The sequence below is a fragment of the Perca flavescens genome, chromosome 2 (assembly GCF_004354835.1).
Source record: "Perca flavescens isolate YP-PL-M2 chromosome 2, PFLA_1.0, whole genome shotgun sequence".
NCBI classification, from domain to species: Eukaryota; Metazoa; Chordata; class Actinopteri; order Perciformes; family Percidae; genus Perca; species Perca flavescens.
This window is the reverse complement of record NC_041332.1, coordinates 12655458-12680246: the sequence shown is the minus strand read 5'-3', so window position 1 is coordinate 12680246 and position 24789 is coordinate 12655458. Positions and strand designations below refer to the sequence as shown.

Below are 24789 nucleotides of genomic sequence, written 5' to 3'. Positions count from 1 at the left end.
CTGGCTGACTGAAATAAAGCTGAAATTTTCTCCACAGAGTTGGTCTGCCATTCAATAAAGTAGGGTTGTCCCTCAACCAAGCTGGCTGTTTAAGCACCAGGCCAAGGAACAACAAACTGGAGTTTGTTTTTAATACTCATGTTATTAGAGATCCATCTGGAGTCATATTCAAGATGACCTATTTTAAACGATCAAGCAAATAACTGGCCACAGTGTCAAGAGATATGTTTTTGTTTTTTTTTCTCAATTACAATATAATTTCACTCGGAATTTGGGAACCAGTGACGTGCCTAGGAAGTGTCTTTGTGAAACTAATACAGTATATTAACCCTGGCTCGTTCTAGGTTTTCTGTCTATTTTGGGCCCATATCGTCTCTAAATCACTCAGGGTCTTCACTAAACTCATCCTGAGGGGATTTCACACACCAGTTGCCTCAGTTTAGACCTCCTTTACTGAATAAGTTGTCATTCGTGTAGGCCTCCGAACAGGAAGGTACACTGTTGGTAGAGCAGTCGGGCTGTCATTAAAATGTAATGTTTTTTTGGCTTTGGAATAGTTTTATTGATTAATGTTCATTTAAGTTTCATATTAAGTGTCAATTTTCATTTTTGCCATTCAATTTCTGTATCCCCCCTAATATTTCTTTGATTGTTATATAAGTTTGTATATTATGCATCCTCTGTATTTCCAGAAAGTTATTTATAATTCAATAAAGAAAATACAAAAAATGTATCTGCTTTTAAATATTTCCAATTGTACAATCAAAGGCAACACTGATTCTAAAACAAATAACAAATTCAAAGGATCACAAATGAAAGGGGACAGCTTAACGTCAATTTGTTTTTTCTTATTTAAGTTTAATTTGATCAAATCTTGGTAGCAAATGCATACATAAATGTGTTGCTTTAACTGTGGGGTTGTCATAATTGGATAAATGGGTTTTGACTACAAAAGAAGAAAGATTAGAAGTGACAGGTTGGCAATCAAATCAATCTGCAGCATGTTTGGAAAAGAGTTTCTGAGATAAGAGGTTCAAAGATTATTCTTGACCTTGAAAAAGCTGTTGGAGTTTGGCCAGAAATTGGCAGATGGAGTTTAACTAAACTAAATTTGCTTATGAGGACTACATGATATGATCAAAAGCACTAAAACAGTCACTAAATGGCAGTGGTGGAAGAAGTATTCAAATCGTTTACTTAAGTAAAAATAGCAATACCACACCTTAAAATATAATTCACTCAAAGGAAAAGTAAAAGCCCTGCATTCAAAATGTAAGTTTAGTAAAAGTACAGAAGTATTAGGAACAAAATGAACTATCAAAAGTACAAGTACCCTTAGTGGCTGCTGTCAGTGTTATACTGTTTTATTATTGGATCACTATAATTGATGTATTAATATTTAAGACGTGCTTTAATGTTGTTGGTCTAGGTGGAGCTAAGTGTTTACTAATGAATGTACTTTTGGTTGTTTAAGCTGTAACAATGGATCCTTTCACTTTTCAAATTATGATTTGTATATATATATATATATATATATATATATATATATATATATATATATATATATATATATATATATATATATATATATATCCGAAATGTAGTGAAGTACAAATTAGCATAAAATGGAAATACTTACGAACAGAGTACTAGTATGTATCTGAAAATAGTCTTCCATAACTTAGGAACTTTCCATCACTGCTAAATGGACCTTCTAGTAGTAGTTGGTTTTCTCCGGACCTTCTCATGGGGGCGCTGCTGCACCTTAACGTTGAATGCCAACCGCAATTAAAAGAACGAAGAAGAATACAGCGGCTGTAGCTAGCTGGTTGAACTAGCTAGCTATATTTACTTTTTGCCCGTTAACGATAGAAATACGAAATACGTTTTGTATCAAAACACTAATGGTGTGGAGTCGGACTGTTATATTTCTCTCCGCACTGAGTGGTAAGTATATTTAACAGTAGTGGAGGGATAGCTGTCAGTGACTGCTAATGTAGCTAAACAGCTGGCTAGCTTCATAGCGTTATATATTTATATCTATGGGCTAGCTTTACTACTGACGCTGTTCTTCATGCTGCTAAAATGGCTATAATTAGTTGGCCGATTGGTCATGTAGGTTAGCTAAATGGACATGTATCGTGTTGTGTTACTAACTGCCTTGTCAGTAATCGTTGGTGTTACATCTGTAGATTATGGAAACACTGGAGAGGATGGCAGCAGGTGAATGATAAAGTAAATGTGTTAAGCTAAACATGTCCGCAGTACAGCCAGGAGCGTGGCATGTAATACTGCAAGATAAGCAAACACAAAAGAAAACAGTACAAACAAAGCATTTTTATGTATATGATTACGTGTTACTGTCCCATGCAGAGACGCTACCTGTCCCCTCACTTACAGTAACAACCTTTCGGTGTATGATGCTAATGTTACAAATCTGTCATTGCATTATTGAATACTAAATAATAATGCATTACTAATGAACGTCATGAGTCCTTTGTTTGACCTGATGGAAAGTACACTAACATTAAAAAGTGAAGTCTGACGTTGAAAGTGCCCCAGCAGGACTGATCGTGCTGCAGACATTTGTTGTGCTGTAACTTGACTAGGAAGGTCGTTATAAATTTGACCCAGCTGGTGGGACTCGTGGCATGTATTGGGTCTATAAATAGAGTGTGTCTCCATTCTTGGGACCCCGTATCTCTGGCAAAAAGAGACGACACGCACTTGGTTGAAATGGTTCACAGTGATGTCCTGTGGCTATTTCTGGATCTCAGGTGCCTGGAGCTAAATATGATGAGCCCAGTGTACACGTTCAAGTTTTGTACAAACTAAGCATAGGACTATATTTATGTCATGGTCACATATATATGAGCGAGCTTGAAGGATTGGTTCACAGATCTCAGATCAAATTCATATTTTGCTTCCCAGCATTAATAACCTCACCATTGGATTTAGTTTAAAGAGGCATGCACCACCGCTGCAGCTTCCTACTATCCTTCATAACAGGTTAGAAAGGCAGCTGTTCTATCAGCGTTGTCACAAAAGACATTGCACAGAAAGAAAATCAGGTGTAATTCATAACATTAATGATGGATGCATTCCATTTTGTCTCACTGTCTCAGCTGTGCTAAATGTTATTAATTACAACTGTGATTTTCCTCCTATGACAAGTCAAAAGGTCTCCTGCGAAAAAGGCCCAATATGTCTCGTGCAAACAGGAGTTTGCATGTTCTCCCTGTGCTTGCGTGGGTTTTCTCCCCCACCACTAAAAATATGTTCCCCTCCCCCTCCCTAACTAGCTGATGTGTGGTGAGCGTTCTGGCGTCTGGCGTCGTAAGGCGTTGTATGGCTGCCGTGCATCACCCAGGTGGGTGCTACACATTAGTGGTGTTAGAGAGCAGTCCCCACCCCCCCTCCCCCCAAATGCGCTTTGAGTGTCTATGATAAAGCGCTATATAAATGTAATAATAAATAATAATGTCTGATTATTCTGTGAGCTTCCTGTTTCTAAAATCAAGATTTGTCATGGTTGTTAAAGGTCTAAAATATGACTCCAAATGCACTGTGTTTAAGGCCAGTGAGAGAAAGCAGCAGAGCGGTTAGTTTCACAAAACTGAAGTTGTCAACAGAGTTATAAATGATGGGAAGATTATATTAATTAATGAGTGATGTTATTATTATTTTTTTTTTCTAGAGCCCAATATCGCACAGTTGCCTCAAGGGGATTATTATTTTTTTCTAGAGCCCAATATCGCACAGTTGCCTCAAGGGGATTTATAATCTATACAGAATGAAATAAAATAAAAATGTTCTTCATGTCAACAGCAAAATGTAATACAGTGAATCAGTGACTGTTTTAAAAATACAATTAAAGCTGCAGTGGGTAGAAAGCTAAAAAAAAAAAGATATTCCCTCATTTGGTGTTTTGGTGATGGAGAACGCAGTCTTACACGTTGGTCCAAAACCAACCTGTCCATACATGTTGACTTGGGTTGAGATCTGGTCACTCAGTCAAGTATTTACAGTATTTTAACACTCATCAAACCATCCAGTGTCCCTCGTGGCCGGTATGAAGACATTTGCATTTGTTAAGTTTCTCCATTCATTCATTCATATTTTCTGTCTCCTTTTAATTTGTCAGCTGTCAGTACATATTTTAATATTACTCTGCTGCATATCCTGTCATCTCATCTCATCTCATTGGTTATTCTGACTTCATAACATTCATGTGGAAGTTTAGCTGCATCCCATGATTTCAGGAGATAAAGTTAGAGTTTGTTTTCCCTCTACCTGACAGTCATGTCTTGTGTTATTTTCTGCTTCTCTTTTCCCAAGGCTAACCACAAAAAAGGAAGCAATGAACTTCCAGGGCAGTCGGAGGCGAGGAGAGGATGGCATCGCCATGGTGATTGACTTCCTGCTGTCTAATGCCCGGCTGATTCTGGGAGTTGGTGGGGCTGCCATGCTAGGAATTGCTACACTGGCAGTGAAACGGGTGAGTGTTTTTCAGGTTGTTAGTACCACCTCAGTGCATTGTTCATGCACTCTTCATTCATCTGTATTTGGAGAAATTCATTACTGCAGAAATTCTGACCTGGGGGAAAAAAGAGATGTAAAGCCCTGGATTCTTCATGAATCTTTAAAGGAACACGCCGACTTACGCCAATTATTGGGAATTTAGCTTATTCACCGTAACCCCCAGAGTAAGACAAGTCGATACATACCCTTCTCATCTCCGTGCGTGCTGTAACGCTGTCTGACGGTTCCAGCATTAGCTTAGCCCAGCACAGATCCTGCAGGTAACTGGTTCCAACTAGCCTACTGCTCCAAATTGTGACAAAAGTGACAAAATAACGCCAACATGTTTCTATTTACATGTTGTGATTTGTAGAGTCACAGCGTGTACAAAAAACAACGTAACATGAGACACAGCCATATTCTAACAGTAAACAAACCGGGAACTATATTCTCAGACAGGCTTGCTGCGAGCATATCACTCCGCCCAAGTACTATATTCTTCCGCCTAAGAATATAGTTCCTGGTTTGTTTACAGTTAGAAGACGGCTGTGTCTCATGTTACGTTGTTTTTTGTACACGCTGTGACTCTATAAATCACAACATGTAAATAGGAACATGTTGGCGTTATTTTGTCACTTATTCGGAGCAGTAGGATTGCTGGAACCATTCACCTGCATGTTCTGTGCTGGCCTGATGCCGCTGGAGCCGTCAGACAGCGTTACAGCACGCACGGAGATGAGAAGGGTATGTATCGACTTGGCTAACTCTGGGGGTTACGGTGAATAAGCTAAATTCCCAATAAGTCGGCGTGTTCCTTTAATGCACAAGTGCTATGCTAGCACCCAAAAAAACTATTGTGCATTGAGTTGTATTTTTAGTTGTCCACTTATAGATTGGCAGTTCATCCTCCAGCTTTTTCATTACTTGTAGCAAGTTTTGTTGAATTTCATAGCAAAACTACTCATTGTTAAGACTACAAATAGGTCTACTGCATCCCCAAGCTATGTGGTCAGTAGTCAAATCCACAAGTATGGCCTGAGTTTAGGCAGAGTATTGCTTGTTAAAATGATTGCTGTTTGACAGCTGACTTTGGAATCTAATTAACATCATTAACATCAACTCAAGCTGACAAATACGTTTAATAAATTAAATACGTTTTAAGTTGATTTTTGTTTGGTAGTGGAATAAATCTAAATCTACTGTTGCCTGGACGACAGGAAATTTGGCAAAATGCATTTGGATATATGGTCAGCAGCAGTAATGTAAAATATGTAATCTGTAGTTAATAGACTTCCTTGAGGCAGAGGCTATCTTTGTGCCTCTTCATTTTAAATTGGTCCCCCTGCGGGATACGGCAGTGGATGTACTCTGTATTTGGGCAGCGCATTATCAGTCATGCAGTGCAGCGTGTGTGACCATGAGTGTTTGTGTTAAGCTGATAGAGCGCGCAGGCCGTGCAGCCGATGATGAAAAGGTGGAGCAGAAGATGGCTGAGAGCTGGGAGGAGTTGAGTCTGGTCTCTGCTTCCCCCACACTGATCAAGAAGGGCATAAAGGGTGTGGTGATGAAACATGTTGCCAAGGCAGCCAAACAGCAGAAAGGTATGTGCTACATCTCAGCGACCAAAAGTGTTCAGGCAAATGAGACACACAGAAATATCACAAATACATTAGGGGTGGAACCTCACGATACAATATCATCACAAGACTTATGTCACAACACCATATTCTTGCGATTTTACACATTGCAATATTCTGCGACATATTGCAATTTATCACCTTTTTTCCAACTTCAAATTTTTCCCAATTTCAAATTATGTCCCGAAAAGGAAACGTTGTCAACATCTGTTTCATCTAAAAAAATAGCCTACATGTCTCTGTTTGTTAATCTCACTTCAATTGTATTGCTGCACAATGGGATTGTCAAACAGACAAACTGACCAACACATATATAATAATAGATCGATACTTGCCGTCTGTGTATCGAAACAGTATTGCCACGGAAAATATTACGATACCATGCTGTATCGATTTCTTTTTTCCCCCACCCCTAAAATACATAGATGTGTATATTCTAATCATCATTGTGGCCCTCTGATCTCTTTCTCAATCAGCTGACCTGTGCCAACAACCTCAGATGTCCTCTCTGGAGTCTAAACCAGAGTCAAAGTCCAAGAGGCTCCAGCTGTGCGTCCTCAGTTTGCAGGTACACATTTTGGCTCTGAGGTCTAAAATGCATATATTATGCATTTAGTCTTAGCGGCTGCTGTAAGAGCTTGCTCAGTGTTGGCTCATTCATTTATGCGTTTGTAACATGTTTTGTAAAGCGCAGTGCTTAGGGGACACGCATTGTTATGCACTGGTTAGGCTGCACAGAGCCCCGGGAGCCCTGCATAATCAAAATACTGTGTGCTTGTGCACTGGCTGTATAGAAGAAGTCAAACAAGCATGAAAACAGCTTTGAATTGGTGTGCAGGACATCCGCACAAGCAAAAATGTTGTGGATTTTTCTGGACGAGCTACATGAAACAATTTGGGCAGCAAACGTGAGTAGAGCAGCCGCAAATGCATGACTGGACATAAGAAGGGATTTGAAACCATGGGATTTGCCTTTTAAGAAAGTTTATGCAAATTGTATCTGTTATGAATAGTTATCATCTCACATATTCATTTTCTATTCCGCATCACTGTAGAAATACCTGAGAGAAAAAAAAAAGCATTAAATTAGATTTTTCTTGGCCAATGCTTGTATTTTAAATAACTTTTTTAAGTAAAGTAACCACAATAGAATCGGTGATGCATTTCTCTATGGCAGTATCCATTGTTTCAGATGTTTCTTTGGTCCAATCGTGTTTTGCCAAGGGTAGGGCTTAACTTGATAATGCAGTAACCACACTTGTTTTTATGATAGATTATTCACCTTTTTATTTGAAGGAGCTGATGGGAATTATATTTCTCTAAAATTATACCTCGTACGATTTTCATGTGACAAATAAAATGTATTGTTTGATTGATAATGCTTCTTAAGCAGCAGTAACAGGATACACACAGTACTGTTTTTTTTTGCTCTTTACTACTTTACCTCCTCGCAGCAACTTAACTGGCAAAGCATCATGCTGTCAGAGTTCCTAAATCTGCTTAGAGGCACAACATGACTTTGAATATTACACTACGCAAGAGGCAGCTGTATGCATTCCCAGTAGAACTGTTTTGTTAACTTCAATATTTAGAGTTATCTCGGCAACCCAGTAGTTGTGCCTCCGTGAAGGATGCACATATGTGGTCATAGTACAGTAGCTGTCTGCCTGCCTGAGCTCTGTATCACTGGAAAACTGTGTAAAATGTGTTTAGGAGCGCCTGCAGCAGTATTATCACACGAGGGCAGCACTAACTCCACATGAGGTCCAGAGGGCTCAGTCTCAAGCTCTGGACATCTGCACTGAGATCCAGGGCTTTCTGCACAGCCGTCTTCCTGACATGCCCCTGGGAGAAATGAGCCTCGGAGGTTCTCTACTGGATGACCTGCAGGTACACACACAATGTATTCTCTTTCTGGCCGCTAATACACTTGTACATAACGTGTTTTCCCCTTCAGTGACGTCGCATGGCACCGTATTAGATAAATACCACCTGGGTTTATTTCTGTGTGTGTTTAGGTGGTTAGCGCAGACCATGCCTGTCTGCTGGTGCCCCTACAGCTGGAAGCCTCTCTGTGGCGTCTCATCCCGGGAGAGGAAACGCTGCTCACACACCCGCTGCACTGGATGGTCCGCCGGGTCAATCTGGAATATTTTCCCAGAGGATGCAGCTACTGGGACAGGTGATGGCACACAGATAAAAAAAAAAAAAAAATATATATATATATATATATATATATATATATACATATACACACACACACACATACACACACACACACACAGGCCAAAAGTTTGGACACACCTTCTCACTCAATGTGTTTCTTTATTTTCATGACTATTTACATTGTAAATTCTCACTGAAGGCATCAAAACTATGACACATATGGAATTATGTACTTAACAAAAAAGTGTGAAATAACTAATTTTTTCCCCTTATTAATAAAAAAGCAAAGGGTGGCTACTTTGAAGAATCTAAAATATAAGACATGTTTTCAGTTATTTCACACTTTTTTGTTAAGTACATAATTCCATATGTGTTCATTCATAGTTTTGATGCCTTCAGTGAGAATCTACAATGTAAATAGTCATGAAAATAAAAAGGAAACACATTGAATGAGAAGATGTGTCCAAACTTTTGGCCTGTACTGTATATTTTTTAATCGTCAGGCAACCTGGACTTTTAGGTGTTTGTGTCTATATAAATAAATCAGCTCAGTTGTTGTAACTAGTTTTAATAATTTGTACTGCTAATTAGCAACAATTTTTTTTTTACTGCAAATAATGCAGAAGTGATCCTCAGGAAAATGAAAGTACCAACATCTCTTGCATGTACTGTACACTAGGGCTGCAACTAACGATCATTTAAATTTTTGTTTAATCTGCTGACTTTTAGTTTTTTTTCAATTAACCGTTTAGTCTATGCAGGGCCCATCACATCACTTTGCAAATCTCATTTGAGTGACTGTTATCAGGAAATGTTTTCATTATTTCTGCTTGAAAAATTATTGAAACAATGAATCGATTATCAATAGGGCTGCCACCTCTTAGTCGATTAGTCGACTAATCAGTCGTTTTGGTCTTAGTCGACTAAGATTTCTTTAGTCGATTAGTCATTTTTTATGCTTATTCATGCTTAATTACTCATTTCCAAGAAACTTCTGAGCACATTTATGGTAAACACAAGATTTAAAGTGGTGCTTTTGCAGGATTAATTGTGGAGAAACTCAGTTTTACAGATGGTTAATTAACTACATTTATATTGTGCTTTTCTAGTCTTAACCACCTCTCAAAGCGCACAGCTCTGTCAATTAAATCAACTAATCGATTAGTCGACAAAATCCTATAAGTGTTAGTCGACTAAGAATTTCTTTAGTCGAGGACAGCCCTAATTATCAATATACTTGCCGATTTGTTTTTCTGTCAATCGACTAATTGTTTTTGCTCCAACTAAAACTATTTTACGTTTACATTACAGATATTCACAGAAGGGATCCTTAAAAAGCCTTAATCAATACTTTTTTTTAATATATATTCACATTGAATCAGATTGAAATGTGTAATAAAAGAGGTGTCAGTGATGAAACCACGGATATCATCCAACTCAGCAGATCCATGGCTGTTTAGACTCAATCAGCTCATTGATTTTAGTTTGAAATCATCATCGAGCAGCGGTATTCAGCAGTGTAAGTGTAAAGGGTGATGCTACCTTTTACACCAGCCTTTGTAACTTACTAACATTGAAGCTGCAGTAATAGGCTAAAGGTATGTGAGGACACGTTCTCCAGGAAAATTGAGTCATCCACTAAAACCAGTCTCTTCTCGTGTCTTGTAGGTACCTGGTGGGTGGTTACCTGTCCGCAGAAGCTGTTGTGAACATGTTTAGTAAAGCTGTCATGGAAACTATAAACTGGCCGTCCATCAGCAGCACTCTGGACTGTCTCGTCAGACCTGTACTGGGAGGACCAGAGCTAAAACTGGAGATTCGGTGTGTGTCTGTTCTTTGTTGTTTTCAATATTGAGGTTCAATTACAAATGAAGCGCTTGGTTTTAGTAGGTTTTTTGCACCATTAGAGGTTACACATTGAAGTTTAGAGGGCAGTGATGACACAAATATTAATAGTCAATGGAGTCTAAAGTGGTGAATTCAGTTTCCAAAACATTTTAAAAAACTCTTTAAATTTTAGTGGTAAGCTGCTGTTCATTTGGAAACAACATTGCTGTTGATTCACCCCATTTATCTGTTGCTAAATCGTGTCCCTAATGCGTAAAGGCCTTACCCAAACCCCTTTAAATCCCCTAGGTACACAGGATGCTAAAAGAAAAACTCTCTCTCTAAAACTTTATGTTTATATGAATAATAGCTCAAAAGACTGTGTAAAAAAAAAAATATAATTGAATGCAGGTTTAAACATGCAATCCACCTGTGTGATGTTTGCGTGTGTTTTTCTCTGGTTGTAAATCTTCAGGCCTGGAAATGAGTGGGCCGAGAGCAGTGATCAGTCCCTGTTCATCTCCATGCTGCCTCTGCTGAGGGAGGGGGACGTGGTTCTGACCGCCCAGCCTGAGCTCTCCTCTCCCTGGGTCAACGCCTGGCACCTGTCTCTCTACCCGTGGGAGACTCAGCGCCTGACTCAACTCGACACCGCTGACGACGGATACCGCAGACACACACTTAAAATCCTCAAGGCTGCGTGCAGACTGAACCCTGCCCTGCGGCCGCTTCAAGCCGCCCCGCTTGCCAATCTCATCCTGCACCTCAGTGACAGTGAGAGCGACTGGTCCGAGATCAGCCTTCATGTGCGATTCCAGCAGTGCATCACAGAGCTGATTGGCTACCTCGAACAAGAGGCGTTACACAGTTACTTCAAGCCAGCTGTCAATCTGCTGAGCGGCTTGTCAGAGGACCAGGTGGACCAGATGGGCTTCATGCTCTACTGCGCTGTGTCAGAGCCTGAAATATTGCTCATATAACTGTCTGCACACACACATCTCTCAAGCTCTGACACACACACACACACACACACACACACACACACACACACACACACACACACACACACACACACACACACACACACACACACACACACACACACACACACACACACACACACACACTTCTTCCCACTGTCTATACTCTTTGGTGAGCCCCTCCGTCCGGCTTTGATGCAAAGGAACAGGGTACAGTTGGAGTGACAAAATGGCAGGCGCCATGGACTGATGTCTGAACTGGAGGAGGAGAAGCTACAGAGAGACTGCAGATGTGAAAGTGATAATCAAGCTATAATAATCACTCCGAGGAAAGGAGACGTGCCAAGGAAAGGAGCTGAGGAAGTGTTTATCAAGATGTTTGAAACAATGCCTCAGGATGTGCCTGACATAAGTGTGCATTTAAGTTTGCGTGATTATTATTTTTCACAGGGAGTCAGTGATGGTCAGCATGGTCACATACAATTCAGTATATCTATTAACATCAGAGGAAAGTTTATTGCTGAAGTGCATTCATTCTTTCTAGCCTCTACTGATAGTGTGTGCTCTGCATTATTACTTAAATCTCTTAATATATTCTAACTATGCAGAAAAACGACCTGCTGAAAACCAACAGGTTTTAATGCACTTCTTAAACCATTACGTCTCTGAATTGGACTTATTTAAAGCCGAGTATATATTTTATCATACTGGAGGTTAAAGTGTGCAGTATTTTGTTTGTCTTGTTTAGTGTTCAGTCTGTTGTTTGGGTAACAACCCTTTAGATTATGATTAAATTTGCCTAACCATTTTATGCAGTTGCTTTTAAATACCGTATGAATGTTGTGGCCATTTCTTCAGTTAAAAATTGATTTTCTGTGATTGAAGAGTGAAACTGCTAATAACAATTAAAACACTTGTTTAGATTCTCGCTCAGTTGCCTCGAAATGATTGTTTTCAAACTTGAAAACCGAGTGTCACAAAGATGTCTCAGCCCGGTGTTTCATGTTAAACTTTTTTATACAAGAATCAGAATCAGAAGATTTATTGTCATTGTACAAATGAACAATGAATGAATGAATGAACAATTTTTAGCAGCAGTTCACCCAGTAACATAAATGTGAATCTAAAAAGACAAGAAATAAATAGTAAAACAACAATCATAAAATAGAAAGAAATGTACACACTAAAAGTACTAGTTATTGCACATGGTCCGTATGTGAAGGTGTGAATGTGTGTGTGTGCATGTGTGTGTTCAGTGTGGTGATGGCTTGGGGGAAAGCAGCTGTTCCTGAGTCTATTTGTCCTGGTCCTGATTGACCTGTAGCGCCTGCCAGAGGGCAGCAGGTCAGACAGGTAGGATGGGAGCAGCCTGGGATGATTGCCTTCGCTCTGCTGAGGCAGTGGGATGAATGGATGAATGGTCCTTCAGGGAGGGGAGGGTGCAGCCGATGATCCTCTGTGCGGTGTTGCCCGATGAGGAGAGTCATGCAACTTTGTAAACGTTTTGCACTAATTTCATGCAAATGTCAATCCAAATGCTAAAATCATGTCATGTGAGAGCCAGCTGATAACTGTTACCATCCACTGATAGCCTGATAACAACAGAAATGGATGGCTGCCAACATGTGACATGGATAAATTAGTTATTGATCAATGTAATAATTCCTCCTGCATGCTGGCAGAGAAGAGATCCGTTCCTAAAGATTTCAATAAGTGATGAGGAACAAAATCTTCGGTCCTCATTCTGAAAAAATTGTGAGCTTATCCTTAAATGTGCTGAAACTTATCAGACATATGAGGCTACTTTTTGTAGTTGTATTATGCTGTTTTGATTCATTAAATCATTCCTAATTCATACATTTAGCCTTAGTGGTGCATGTTTTTTTTTTTTACTGTTAACTTTTACTGGTTTATATGTGAATACAGTTCAACAGCACCACAAACTACATCCTCCAAAATTATCATACAGTTAAATCCACTTCAACTAACACTTTGTAACCAGTAGTGGGATGTAACTAAGTATATTTATTAAAGAACTACATTTTTGAGGTGGTCTACTTGTAGTTTACCTTAGTATATTTATACTTCTACGCCACAACATTTTGGAGGCAACTATTGTACTTTTTACTCTACTACATTTATATGATAACTTTAGTAATACAAAATATATTGGTGATCAAATTATAAAACATTATTAAGCTACCCAGCAGTATATTATGTAATACATTTTTTTTATTTTTTTTTATTTGGAAATAAAAAATTAGCTCCACCTTTTACTGGCTGCAATATTAAAGTGATGTACACATTAATGCATCAAACATTATTAATAACATAATAACCATTATTCTAAAATGGGCCGTTCTGTATAATGGAGTAGCCTACTTCTACTTTTGGTACTTTAAGTATATTATGATGCTTAGCTAGTACTTTTGTAATTTCAGTGAAGTATCTTTTGAATGCAGGACTAATTTTAGCGGATTTAAAAAAAAAAAGAATAGGTTTTACTTTGAAACTGGTGACCGGAAGTCTTCGTCATCGTCTTTGACTTGACTCTTGACCTCAGCCTGGTTTTACGTGAAGCGCCGCTTCAGTGTAGACCGGCACCGGCACGTCCCCGGTCCCCGGCGTCTGTCACATGGCTAAATATGGGTGTAGAGAGTTCAGTTTGCCGGTCAAATACATGACACCGAAATGCAAGTCGTTTTAGCCCGAACATTAGCTCTCTAATTACTAGAAAGAGGAACACAAATCCCGGGAAAAAAAGGTACCTAACCTTGTGACTGCCGCCCGCAGGAAAGTTTCGCTTCTCCGTTAAGTTTTCTCTGGCGTCTGTTCCTGAAAACGCCGCTTGTTTTCGTGACTGTCGTGAAGCGCACAGGATACTTGAAGTTGTAATTTAGTACAGCTTTCGCTTTGTGGTTGAAAGACAACTGCGCAACAAGTATTTAACTATCGGCTGCTGCTGTTGTTGTGGCGTCCCGTGTGAACAGCTGACTCACCGAGTGAAGGCCGGGTCGCACCGGGACACAGATCTATGTTTGATCCCCAGGTTCAGCCCCGCTGAGTAGATCCTCCATGGGTCCACCGCTCACGGTCTGAAGATGATCGGGTCACCGGACCTGCTGGCCTTCACCGCCACTGAGGGGTTTGGGGAACGAGAGGAGGACGAGGGTCTACCTGAAGAGCTCTCTGTCCCCCTTTCGCCTCCATCCAACCCCTGGACCACCTCAGCCCAGTTTCACAGAGACTTTATACTGGTGGCGGAATTTTCAGAGCAGGTGTGTGTTTTTAGTTTGGATAATAAGCTGGACCTGTTGTGATACTGGTCGGCTATAGTGTTGGGAATCATTAAAATGACTTACTCGTTTTATAGTTTTATGATGGAGGCTAGTTATCTTGGAAGGACAACAGTGGAAATAAGATTTAGAGCTTCATATTCGGATATGTAGGACAATAGAATAAGGTGTGCAGTGTCATAGTTCTGTAGTGCAGCCTTCTAGGATTCAATGATGATACACATTAATTATTTTGGCCAAACAACATTCACATATGAATTACTCTGTTTCATAATTGAAATTCATAAAAAAATGAAGCTCGGAATATTGATATTAACTTATATCTTTACTTTTGTTTGTTTGTTTGCATTCTCCTCCACAAAAGTAATAGTGCAGCTCAGTTTCTGTCACGGTAATGGTGTCGCAACTAATAGTGACTTGAAAATGTATTCAGGAAGTCTCAGTGAGATTACGATCTCTTATGAGAAAGAAGAAGACATACTTTAATAACTCTGTTGTTGTTGCACATTACACACAGGCCCGGAAACCACACACATACACAAACAGGACCCTATACATGCACTAATGAATAGATGTCCGAGTGTGAGAGATTATAAGAGGCAAGAGAGGCCTGAGAACAAACTACATATACTCTTTAAAACAATAACAAAACTAATCATAATATTAGCAGCTAAAACTTTAGGTATCTGGGAGGAATGAGTGTCTCTACAAAGTTAGGGCCATAGCACTGGAACCAGTTCTTTCCCAGTTCAGAATTGGTACTAGGAACATTTAAACTTGTGAAAGTACAGTAATGGTGATGTCTTCTAGATGTCAGTGACAACCAAACAAATCAAATAATGATGATAGATGATAGAATACTTTATTACTCCCAGTGTGAAATTGTTGCACTACAACAGCCAAGTCACACATGAATCACACAACAAACCACTTTAAAGATTATAGAAACTGAGCTAAAACTAAAAACTAGGACCAATCGGTCACTTTGAAAATACACAACAATATTGCCTGGTACATGGTTAGTGCAAGTCTAGTACATCCTGTCTGTATATCGATAAAAATAAAATGTATATTATGTTATATATTTTTTTATCAATCAATTAATAATTTTAGACTAGCCTACATTGAATTTTAGAAAAAGTTCCTAGCACCCAAGATTTTTAATAAGTTTTTTTTTAATTTACAATTCTATCCATTTATATTATATTTCCAGGTGGGGCCCAAGCCTGTGCTGACAATACCGGACGACCCCAGAGTCATCGGATCATTTGACCTCAACCACTTCTCTGTTCGCATCATGTCTGTGGACTACCAGGCGTCCGGCCCCAGCAACACTCCTCCTGCGTCCCCCGGCCCCCGCCTCAACTTCAACGAGGACTCCAAAGTGGTTCTGGGAGATTCGGCGGAGGACGCGTTTGCCTACGTTCACCACATGACCCTGTATGACCTGGAGGCTCGGGGCATGGTGCGTCCCTTCTGCATGGCGTACGTGTGTTCGGACCAGAAGAAGCTGATGGAGAACTTCTCCGAGCTGTCGACGTGCTTCTCTCAGGCCTCCGACAGCCTCAAGACGGGAAACAGACAAGCATTTTCTATGGAGCTACAGAGAAAATTACAGGAGCTTGCGTAAGATCAGGATGTACTTTGATGAAATTACCAATATACATGTGTTTATGTATTAGTGCCTGGCTGATACATCAGCAGCCAACCCTGGCTACTTGGCCAATATTAGCTTATTACAGATATATCAATATTGGCCTATATGTTCTCAATAAGAAACAAGGACATTTCAGTACAGAAATGCCTAAACTAATATTAGCCCATATATCATTATTGATATATGGGCCCCATCTCTGATATTGGCCTTGGTATTGGTTGGGCTCTACTACATATTTACAGCAGTGGACACCAATGACACACACACACACACACACACATACACACACATGATTTCACTTATTTAGACAGATTAGACCTCTTCAAAGAACTCTTGGTGTGTAGTGTACAGACTCACTTGTTTACCTGTTTACGACGGACAAATTCAAACTTTATCATTCTTAAGGTACAGTCAAATGACAATTTTGCGTGCATTTCCTGTTTTGGTGCAATCTACTCATAGACAGTATATGAATCTACTAGCCTAGAAATCTAGACTCCCCCTAGTGGCAGCAAATTTATTTTGTAGCCAGGGGGGTCTAGGCACTCTCCATTGGCTTGCGAGCTGGAAAAACCAAACTCTGGTCAGGCCAATCACATCGTGTATAGAGTCGGTGGGCGGGGCTTATGGCTGCTGCTGCTGGGAACGGTGGTCTTCTGGAAGACTTGGAGTTGAGCTTTTCTTTGAGAAAAGAACAAAGAACGGCACTGAAATCATTCTTAAAAAAGGAAGATGTGTTCGGAGTTTTGCCGATCGGATACGGCAAAAGTTTAATCTATCAGCTAGCTTCGCTACCTTCTTCGTTGCTCTGCCTGGTTGTAGAGCTATCCTATTATGTGCAGAAGGAATTTGAAAGACAACCGTTTATGGAGGTGTTTATGGTGTATGGTGAGTTCCCAGACCCAACATCTTGATGTGGGTCTGGCTTGTCAGGCTACAATCTACAGTACATCTGGCTTATTCTGCAGACTCTCAGATCAGAGTTCACATTTGTTCTGACTGGACTGTGCACTGTTTGGAAATGTAGAAATATTTGTTTTTAGCTTGGTTCATCACAATATTTAGTACATTATCACACTACCAGACTGTAAAATGCAGCTCTCCTACACAGTAGGATGGAAACATAATGTGCCGGTACCTTTTTAGCAGAGGTCTAATTAGCCAGATTAAGTGAAAACACTTTGCTATTTTGGGAGTATGTGAGGTCACCTGATTGCATGTACCAAATAGAATGATGAATGTGTAATTTGTCCCACACAAACAGATGCAGCAGAGCTCACAGGTGAGCGATGGTTATGTAAATCAAGTTTAGTCTACTCTGTACACACCCACATTGCTCTGAGCAGAAGTTTAAGACCCCCTGAAAATCTTGCCTGGCCTTCAGTGGGTTTAACTTCTCCCTTGCTGCAGTGATGTACAGATGTACGCCAGGACCCCTGTGGGGTGTGGGTACAGGTTCCTCTCTAAGTAACCGACTAAATGAACTCTCTGTGACTCTGTTTCAGGTACAGGCGCTTGACTCTGCTACAGGAGACCGAACTTCAGAGGCCGACGAATGGCTTCACAGAGGAGGGAGAAGCAGCAGGGGAGCTTGAAGCTGTAGAGCGTTCAATCTTAATTCATAGAGACCTCCTCCGCCAGGTCACTTCCTACCCAAACAGGAAGCTCAAACAGCCTGACTTTCTGCCTTACGACCCAACTGACTCCCTCGCTGATCCGACCTCCTTACTACCTCCCGAGCCCTGCCCCCCCCTCTCCACCTCCTGCAGGTCTGAGCGACGTCTGAAGCCTCTGCACGAGCTTTGCAACGACTACTTCCTGTCGCTGACCAAGGAGCAGCTCGCTGACACAGAGCGCCGCCTGCGTGGCGACAGGAGTGCGTTGCGGACAGCTTGTGCCACGCGGTCGTTGTCCAGGAGGCTCACGCTCACCAACTTCCTGTTCGAGCTGTGGAGCCCAGAGGACGGAGATGAGGAGGAGAGCCAGAGCGCCGAGGCGGAGCTGCAGAGGACGGCAGGAAGTAAGAGCGGCCTGGAGATGTTCCAGTCAGAACCGATGAGCCTGGAGTCCTTCTTCTCCTGCGTGGAGGAGATTCCCATCCAACTGGAGGCAGGAGAAGCTGGGACAGTGACCCCTGACCCCAACGTTGCCCCGGAGATGACAGGAAGCATCAGCAGCGGCGACAGCATTGAAGTGCTCGGGACTGAGAAGTCTTATCGGACGCAGCGTGGCGTCGCTGGATCTGACAGCAGAGGTATGAAACAATCAGTTGATTATTAAAATTCAATATCTTTGTTTTATTGGACTGAAGGTGTCAATTTATAGAGTTTTCACCTTAGGCTCTGGGATATGGTGTCATTTTCTGCACATTTTACACACTAACAATTAATCCCCCCAAAAAATTAACATTTTAAATAATAAATTACATCCATTTTCTGAAAACAGAAATAGCGAAATCAACCGTTAGAGCTGGTAATGTCAGTCTTTATTAGCTAAATACAGCACAGTGCTGACACGATTAGTTGATTATTACATTGACAGAAAAGCATCCAACTACATTTTTGGTAATCAATTAAAGGTGCCCTGCCATACAAAACCGTTTTGTACTTGCATTTTTTTAAATATGTTTTGTCCATATGTGTTTGTGTTATGTGGTGAATGTGAAGATGAACTGCTCCCTCCTCTGTCAGCTCTAGTCACTGAAAAGAAATAAGCAGAGAAATCAGGCCAATTACAAAAGCTGGTCACTCTGACATCATATTGCCTGAGCTCATTACTATTCATTAGCTCACCCAGTTGGGCTGGGTAAAGGATTCTGACAGCCAGGCTCTCCTTGGCTAGCTGTTAGCCAATCAGATTCAAACAGCTTAGCTTGTTGAATATTAATGAGAACTGGCAGAAATCGAGCTGAGTCTTCCTGTAGGCTTTCTATACCACGCTAGAATGGCTTGAAACAAGATAACCAAGGCATATTTTTCCACAAAGAATGTTACAGAGTCCATGGTAGAACTTCAGACATTACCACAAAGTAATTAAATACGTGTGGCAGGGCACCTTTAATAACTTAAGTCATTTATCAAGCAGAAATGTTGAACATTTGCTGGTTCCAGCTCCTCGAATTTTACAATTTTCTTTTTTTTTCTGTGTAAATTTGGTAAATCTGTTGCTTTTGTACTTTGAAGATGTCTCTCTGGACTCTGGGAAGTTGTGATGGGAGTTTTTCTCTCTTTTGACATTTTATAGATCCAACGATTAACTAATTGATAATAATAAAACATATTCCAGTATATTGCCCTCAGACGTGCCTCTCTCTGACAACCGGACCAGCTGACACAGTTCACTCTCTTCAACAGAAACTCCCGTTGGGATGACGGACACCTCTTGCAGGCGAGCCACAGGAGATTCAGGCGCCAGGCATGTGAGAGCGTACGCCAGACGAGCCAACAGCGAGGACAGCATCGAGGTACTGAGTACCACCGAGTCCATCTTTCCTGACGACCTCACCGCCATCACAGAGGAAGAAGCAGAGCACCAACTGCTGAGTAACGGCGTCGAGAATGGGAAGGCGATGCTGACAGAGAGTGAATCTGACGATGCCCTCAAGGAGAGGAAGACATCGAATGCAACTACTTTAGTAAATCAGGATGAAAACAAAGAGCCTGTTGGGGAAGATGGCAGTATCGTTGACAGAGAAGAAACCTTAAAGCAAACAGCTGTTAATGGTGAGATTAAAATCAAAGAGGAGCAGATCGTTGAATGTTTGAAGAGCAGTAAAGTCCATGATGACAACAGTCCTGAGAAGACGTCCAAACTACTGCAAGGTAAAACATCTGCTACAATGTTCATGTCTTAAGCCCCATTTAAACAAGATATAACCTTTGTGTTGTCTTCCCGTCGACCAGGAAACTTTCAGTTTTTCTGGGTCAAAATTTAAATTTTTTTGTAAAAAAAACAAAATTCTGCACTTTTTGACGTTTTTTTTTCACATTTTTGAATCTTTTCTTGACTTTTTTGTCACTTTTTTCAGCATTCTTTTATAGTTTTTTGTTTCAAATGCTATAAAATTGAAAAAAAAAAAAAAAAATTCAATGAAAGTAGTGAACTGATCATTTATTTTACTATAGAAGCTTTTTGAAAATGGGTCAAATTTGACCCGAGGAAAACAGGAGGGTTAAGGCTACGTGCACACTTATTCAGCTAATTTAGAAAATCTGTTTACATGTGAAAACACCTTACGTCCACACTTTCATTTACAGTGTTTTAAGAAAATATAAGGCCGTTTCCACCGGTCCACTCTGCTCCTGGTTAGACCATTTTCAGTGAAATTCTGTTTTGAAGTGTTCAGTTTTAAACAAGCGGAGGAGAAGAAAGATTGAAATGTAATGTTATCATCTTAAGGTGTCGGTATGCTTTTTCAGAAGTGCTTGGCGGTTGAAGCTCAATAACAATATACACGTCATTTATTCCATGCAGTAAGTTACTCATTACTTTTCTTTTATTACAGATACGTAATATGTCTGCAGTTATATTTTATCAAAGGTTAACTCAATTTATTACAACTTGAGTTTTTGTTATTTTTACTTAAGATAAGATAAGCCTTTATTGTCTCCTATAGGAGAAATTTGTCTTGGGCATTCGAGAGAAACGAAATGGCGACACATCGCAGCATAAACACACAATAAAACATATAGTGAACCTACATAGAAACCTAATCATACATTATCTCATCCAATGAACATCTAATAAACCACACAGAAGAACAGAAGAGAACCCACAACACATCCTCCACCTCGTATTGCACTTAATTTTGATAATAATTGCACATTTCCTGTTAACTCACGCTGTGGTCAATAACTTCTGTATTGCACAATGCCCAATTGCACACACACACCTTATCTCATATTATTCATTCATTTGATTGAAAGCGGCGCAAATGAGAATGTATACCTGTTAAGCTTGCAGTTTTGGTAACCTGTACCTTGCAGTTATAGCAGTTAAGATACTCTGCAAATTAATAGCTAACATCTGGGAACACGGCAAAGTCTGGTGGTGCAGGTTATGAACTAGTCAAATGATCTAAACACTTCATTTGGAGGTGAAACCGAAATATTTATAATGTTGATCGAGAGAAGTCTTGTCAGTCGGTCTGCAACCTCTGATGGATGTTTACAACCAACAGTTTACTGCTTGCCTTGGTTTTCTCGTGGTTTAAAACCTGTCTGAGCCTCTGACTGCTCATGTTTCTTTCCCCCTTGGACTTCTCTTTAGTCGGTGGTACAAAGTTAATATTATTACTGATTGGAATGAGGGACACAACGACTAAAATAACTACTAGAAATATCCTTTAACATGTAATACGACTGTGTTGTGTTAGTTGAAGAAGCAGTGGAGTCGACGCCTCAGTGGTCTGAAGTCCGTCAGAAAGTCCAGCCGGTGCCCGAGCTTCATGTCCACTTGGCCCCTCCTGTTGCCGTGGCGGAGGCTGACTGCTGGTCTCCGCCCTGCGGTCCTCTCCGGCTGCCGAGCGTCGACGAGGCGTCCGACTGCACCAGCTTCACCGGCTCCTCGGACCCGCCCTCTCCCACCCAAAACGTCCACAGCAACAGCCGCTCGAAACCGAGGAGGAGACGGAAGGCTGGACTCAGAGCCCTCAGGTTCCTCAAGCAGAACTCCTTCTCCCAGCATGCCGTGTTTTGTCTCCTGAGCGGCCGGCCGCTGGTCGTCATCGGAGGAGACGAGAGTTTGGTCACAAAGCTGCTGGACGCTCTGAGTCTCTTCCTGCCGTCCCCTGGTCCTGATGGAAACGCCGTGATGCCGTGTTTGACCACGCCGCTCCAGCTGACCGACCTGCTCACCTGGAGACTGATAGGAATACACCGGTACAGTCACAGGCAACCGTTAGAAAACATTTAGTTATTTTATATTGTTTAATGTGTTCTCCCTTTCATCCCCTCATTACTGTTTTTATGTTGAGATGCCCTGTCATCTTCAGAATCAGTGTTATTGGCCAAGTATACTTACATACATGAGGAATTTGACTTTGGTAGGTGTTAACTCTAGTCTGGCTATCACCAGACCAAGCTCAATCTTTAAATATTGACCATTAGTCTGGGGAGTCTGCTCTGTATTTTCTACTGCACAAGAGGCGCTATTGGATAGTCCTTCAACCAATCAGACCAACGATGCGGGTGATGTAGCAGCGACAGCGGCATCAACGGGTTGCTCCGCTCGGGTGGCCGCTATGTTGAATGTAAACGAGAAGCTGCTTGGTCGCTTCTCCATCGTCATCGTGTTAAACCCGCCAATGTCGCCGTTTGTGATTGGTCCCCGCAAAATTGTAACGGAAGCAGGATAGATAAACGTACAGGTTTCCAGGCTAAGCTGCAGGGCGAAATCAAATCGCCGGCAGATCGGGCTGGGTTTACCCAGTCTGTTAACTCTCTATACATTCAACAGATCAACAAGTAGTAGTAAACATTCAGTGGACAAATAGTAATATAGACACATACTGTACAATAGAGACAACAATATACACATTAGGAACATATCAACATAATATACAAAAATACAAATAAGACATAATATCAAGACACTGTTTGCCAACATGTTCACCATTTCAGCTTTATAAGGTGATGTATGTCAGTGTAGTGTTTACATCGTGTTGGTTAAAAAATCAGTTATTGCTGCTCTAAATGTATTATTCTACCTAATTGTGCATAGCCCAAATGGAGCACAAAGTTTCCTACACAAAAAAAATGTCCCCTTGTCCGATACTCTTGGCGTCTTCTAATGCATAATGCAGAAAAATATCTGTTTTGAGACAAAGTTAAGAACGAATGAACTCTGCTCCGTTACATTCTCTCCTTTTCCTTTTTGACCAGATCGTCCTCCAGCTCCTCAGCCAGCATTCTTCACTCTCTGACTCGCTACAGTCGTTATTTGGCCCTGTTGGATCTGGACCAGAGGACGCTGCGCTGTCCGTCATACTCCGGCTCGCTCATCGGCAGACTGGCTGTCCCTTACGCCCGCATTAGCAGAGGCATCACCTACCTGCTGCACCTGGAGAGCTGCCTGACTGCACTGGCCAACCAGGCTCTGCTGTACACGTTTAGTCCTGCGTTACAACATCCAACCGCTGCTGGAGGCAACAATGGCACAGAGGGAGCGGACTTCCTGGTCACGCGAGGGATCTGTAGCAGTGAGTGCGATTTGAGAGTGATGCATTTCCTGTGCGACCTCATCAAACAGCGCCACACAGGGCGTGGACCACCGGTTTTAAGATTCTCTTACAACTCAATGCACCTGCACAGAAATACATATGCAGCCTAAACACTGGATGGACAAAAACAGTTGACTAGTCATGAAGATAGTGTGTAATATTACCTCCAACCAACAACACTGGTTTCTCATTAGGGTTTCTGGTTTGTCATCGTTTTTGACTGATGCAGACTGGCGTCATCTGCCACTGAAGAATCACACTTATGTTTTTATTTGCAGTGTTAAATGTGTGTTTGCATGATTTTTACTCCATGATGTATCTCTGGATTACTGGACACATGCACTAGTGCCTCACTGGCACCAAAGACTTTTACAGGCTGGCAGCCTCAGCAGATGAAGTACTTTTTTTTTTTTTTTTTTTTTATTGGAGTATGTTACTGTTATAGGTATTACCGAATCACATGTCATTTAAGAGAATTGAGCCACATATGAACACTGTTTAATCCAAACAGGCTACTGATCTGAGATGACTGAGATGTTAAACCAGCATGCTATTGTTGCTTGTAGTTTTTGTTTCTCACTGATCCAGAACTACACAGAATGGTAATTATTTACTTTTATAAACTTCATTGAATGTAACTATGTCTGTTGCTCTGTCAGTTTAGCTGCAGTATAGAAAGGAGGGGGAGCCAATGCCCTAAAATGTCAAACTTCTCCTTGAAGTTGTCTGAAAAGAGTATCTTCTATATCATTTTAAAAATCAACCTAGACTTTAAATGAGCTACACGTTACATTATGTTCGGCTCATATTATACTTGCCATATTTGATGGTTTTGTAACATTCACAATCTAAGCTGCAGAAATTGCAGTTGTACCACACAGACAAAGTGTACTGCAGGTTTAAAGTACACTTATTCCAGAACTTTCAACTGCATAACACGTTTTCATCAGGGTATGGAGTTTATTCACTTGTCATGGAGACGGCTCAGCTGTTGTGACAACTTCATGCCAAGTGAGTTAACTCCACTGCTAAAGACATGACATGCAGTTGAAAGCTCTGGAAAAAGAGTGTACCTTGAGTTGAGATTAGTTTTGTCAAATTTTTAAATGGATTCTTAAATGACCTGGCAGGAGCCAGTGTAATCAAACTAAACTGGAGTCATTGCAGCTAAAGGCTTGTTAAGTCTGGCAGCAGAGTTTTCAAGAAGGTAGAAGTAGTTTATTGAAAACAACCTAAAAGAAAATGGATTGTTGTAATGTAATTAATGAACATTATAGAACCTATTAATTAGACGTAGTGATTTGTTCACTCTAAATTGCAGCTGATGCCAGAACAACAGCCTCCGTGTGTTTAACACTGTACTTTTACATTTGTTATTTTATTGATGCAAATATGAGCCGAGTTTAGCGTGTGTATATTAACTCTGGAAATAAAACCATATATTTTACCCTGAGCTTCCAAATTAAATATAAACAATAATTCAGCA

General features: G+C 40.8%; 2 protein-coding genes across 2 annotated transcripts; both read left to right on the top strand.

Annotated features, from left to right (window-relative positions):
• Positions 1–1749: 1749 nt before the first annotated feature.
• mief2 (mitochondrial elongation factor 2) lies at positions 1750–11206 on the top strand. The gene is made up of 8 exons (XM_028592413.1): positions 1750–1947; positions 4339–4498; positions 5957–6122; positions 6635–6726; positions 7872–8048; positions 8177–8340; positions 9993–10145; positions 10627–11206. The coding sequence occupies exons 2-8, from the start codon at positions 4361–4363 to the stop codon at positions 11129–11131; spliced, it is 1395 nt and encodes a 464-aa protein (XP_028448214.1). The 5' UTR covers positions 1750–1947; positions 4339–4360; the 3' UTR covers positions 11132–11206.
• Positions 11207–13689: 2483 nt separating this feature from the next.
• Positions 13690–24750, top strand: smcr8b (Smith-Magenis syndrome chromosome region, candidate 8b). Its single transcript, XM_028592349.1, has 6 exons — positions 13690–14409; positions 15641–16053; positions 17590–18338; positions 19438–19905; positions 21459–21963; positions 22966–24750. Exons 1-6 carry the CDS (start codon positions 14233–14235, stop codon positions 23411–23413), a joined length of 2760 nt encoding a protein of 919 aa, XP_028448150.1. The 5' UTR covers positions 13690–14232; the 3' UTR covers positions 23414–24750.
• Positions 24751–24789: the final 39 nt, after the last annotated feature.

Bases quoted from the DNA above. Each gene is read 5' to 3' on its own strand.
- smcr8b (XM_028592349.1), top strand. From the start codon at position 14,233: ATGATCGGGTCACCGGACCTGCTGGCCTTCACCGCCACTGAGGGGTTT. The intron at 14,410-15,640 runs GTGTGTGTTTTT...TTATATTTCCAG, and splicing joins TGGCGGAATTTTCAGAGCAG to GTGGGGCCCAAGCCTGTGCT. The intron at 16,054-17,589 runs GTAAGATCAGGA...ACTCTGTTTCAG, and splicing joins AGAAAATTACAGGAGCTTGC to GTACAGGCGCTTGACTCTGC.
- mief2 (XM_028592413.1), top strand. From the start codon at position 4,361: ATGAACTTCCAGGGCAGTCGGAGGCGAGGAGAGGATGGCATCGCCATG. The intron at 6,123-6,634 runs GTATGTGCTACA...TTTCTCAATCAG, and splicing joins GGCAGCCAAACAGCAGAAAG to CTGACCTGTGCCAACAACCT. The intron at 8,341-9,992 runs GTGATGGCACAC...CGTGTCTTGTAG, and splicing joins GGATGCAGCTACTGGGACAG to GTACCTGGTGGGTGGTTACC.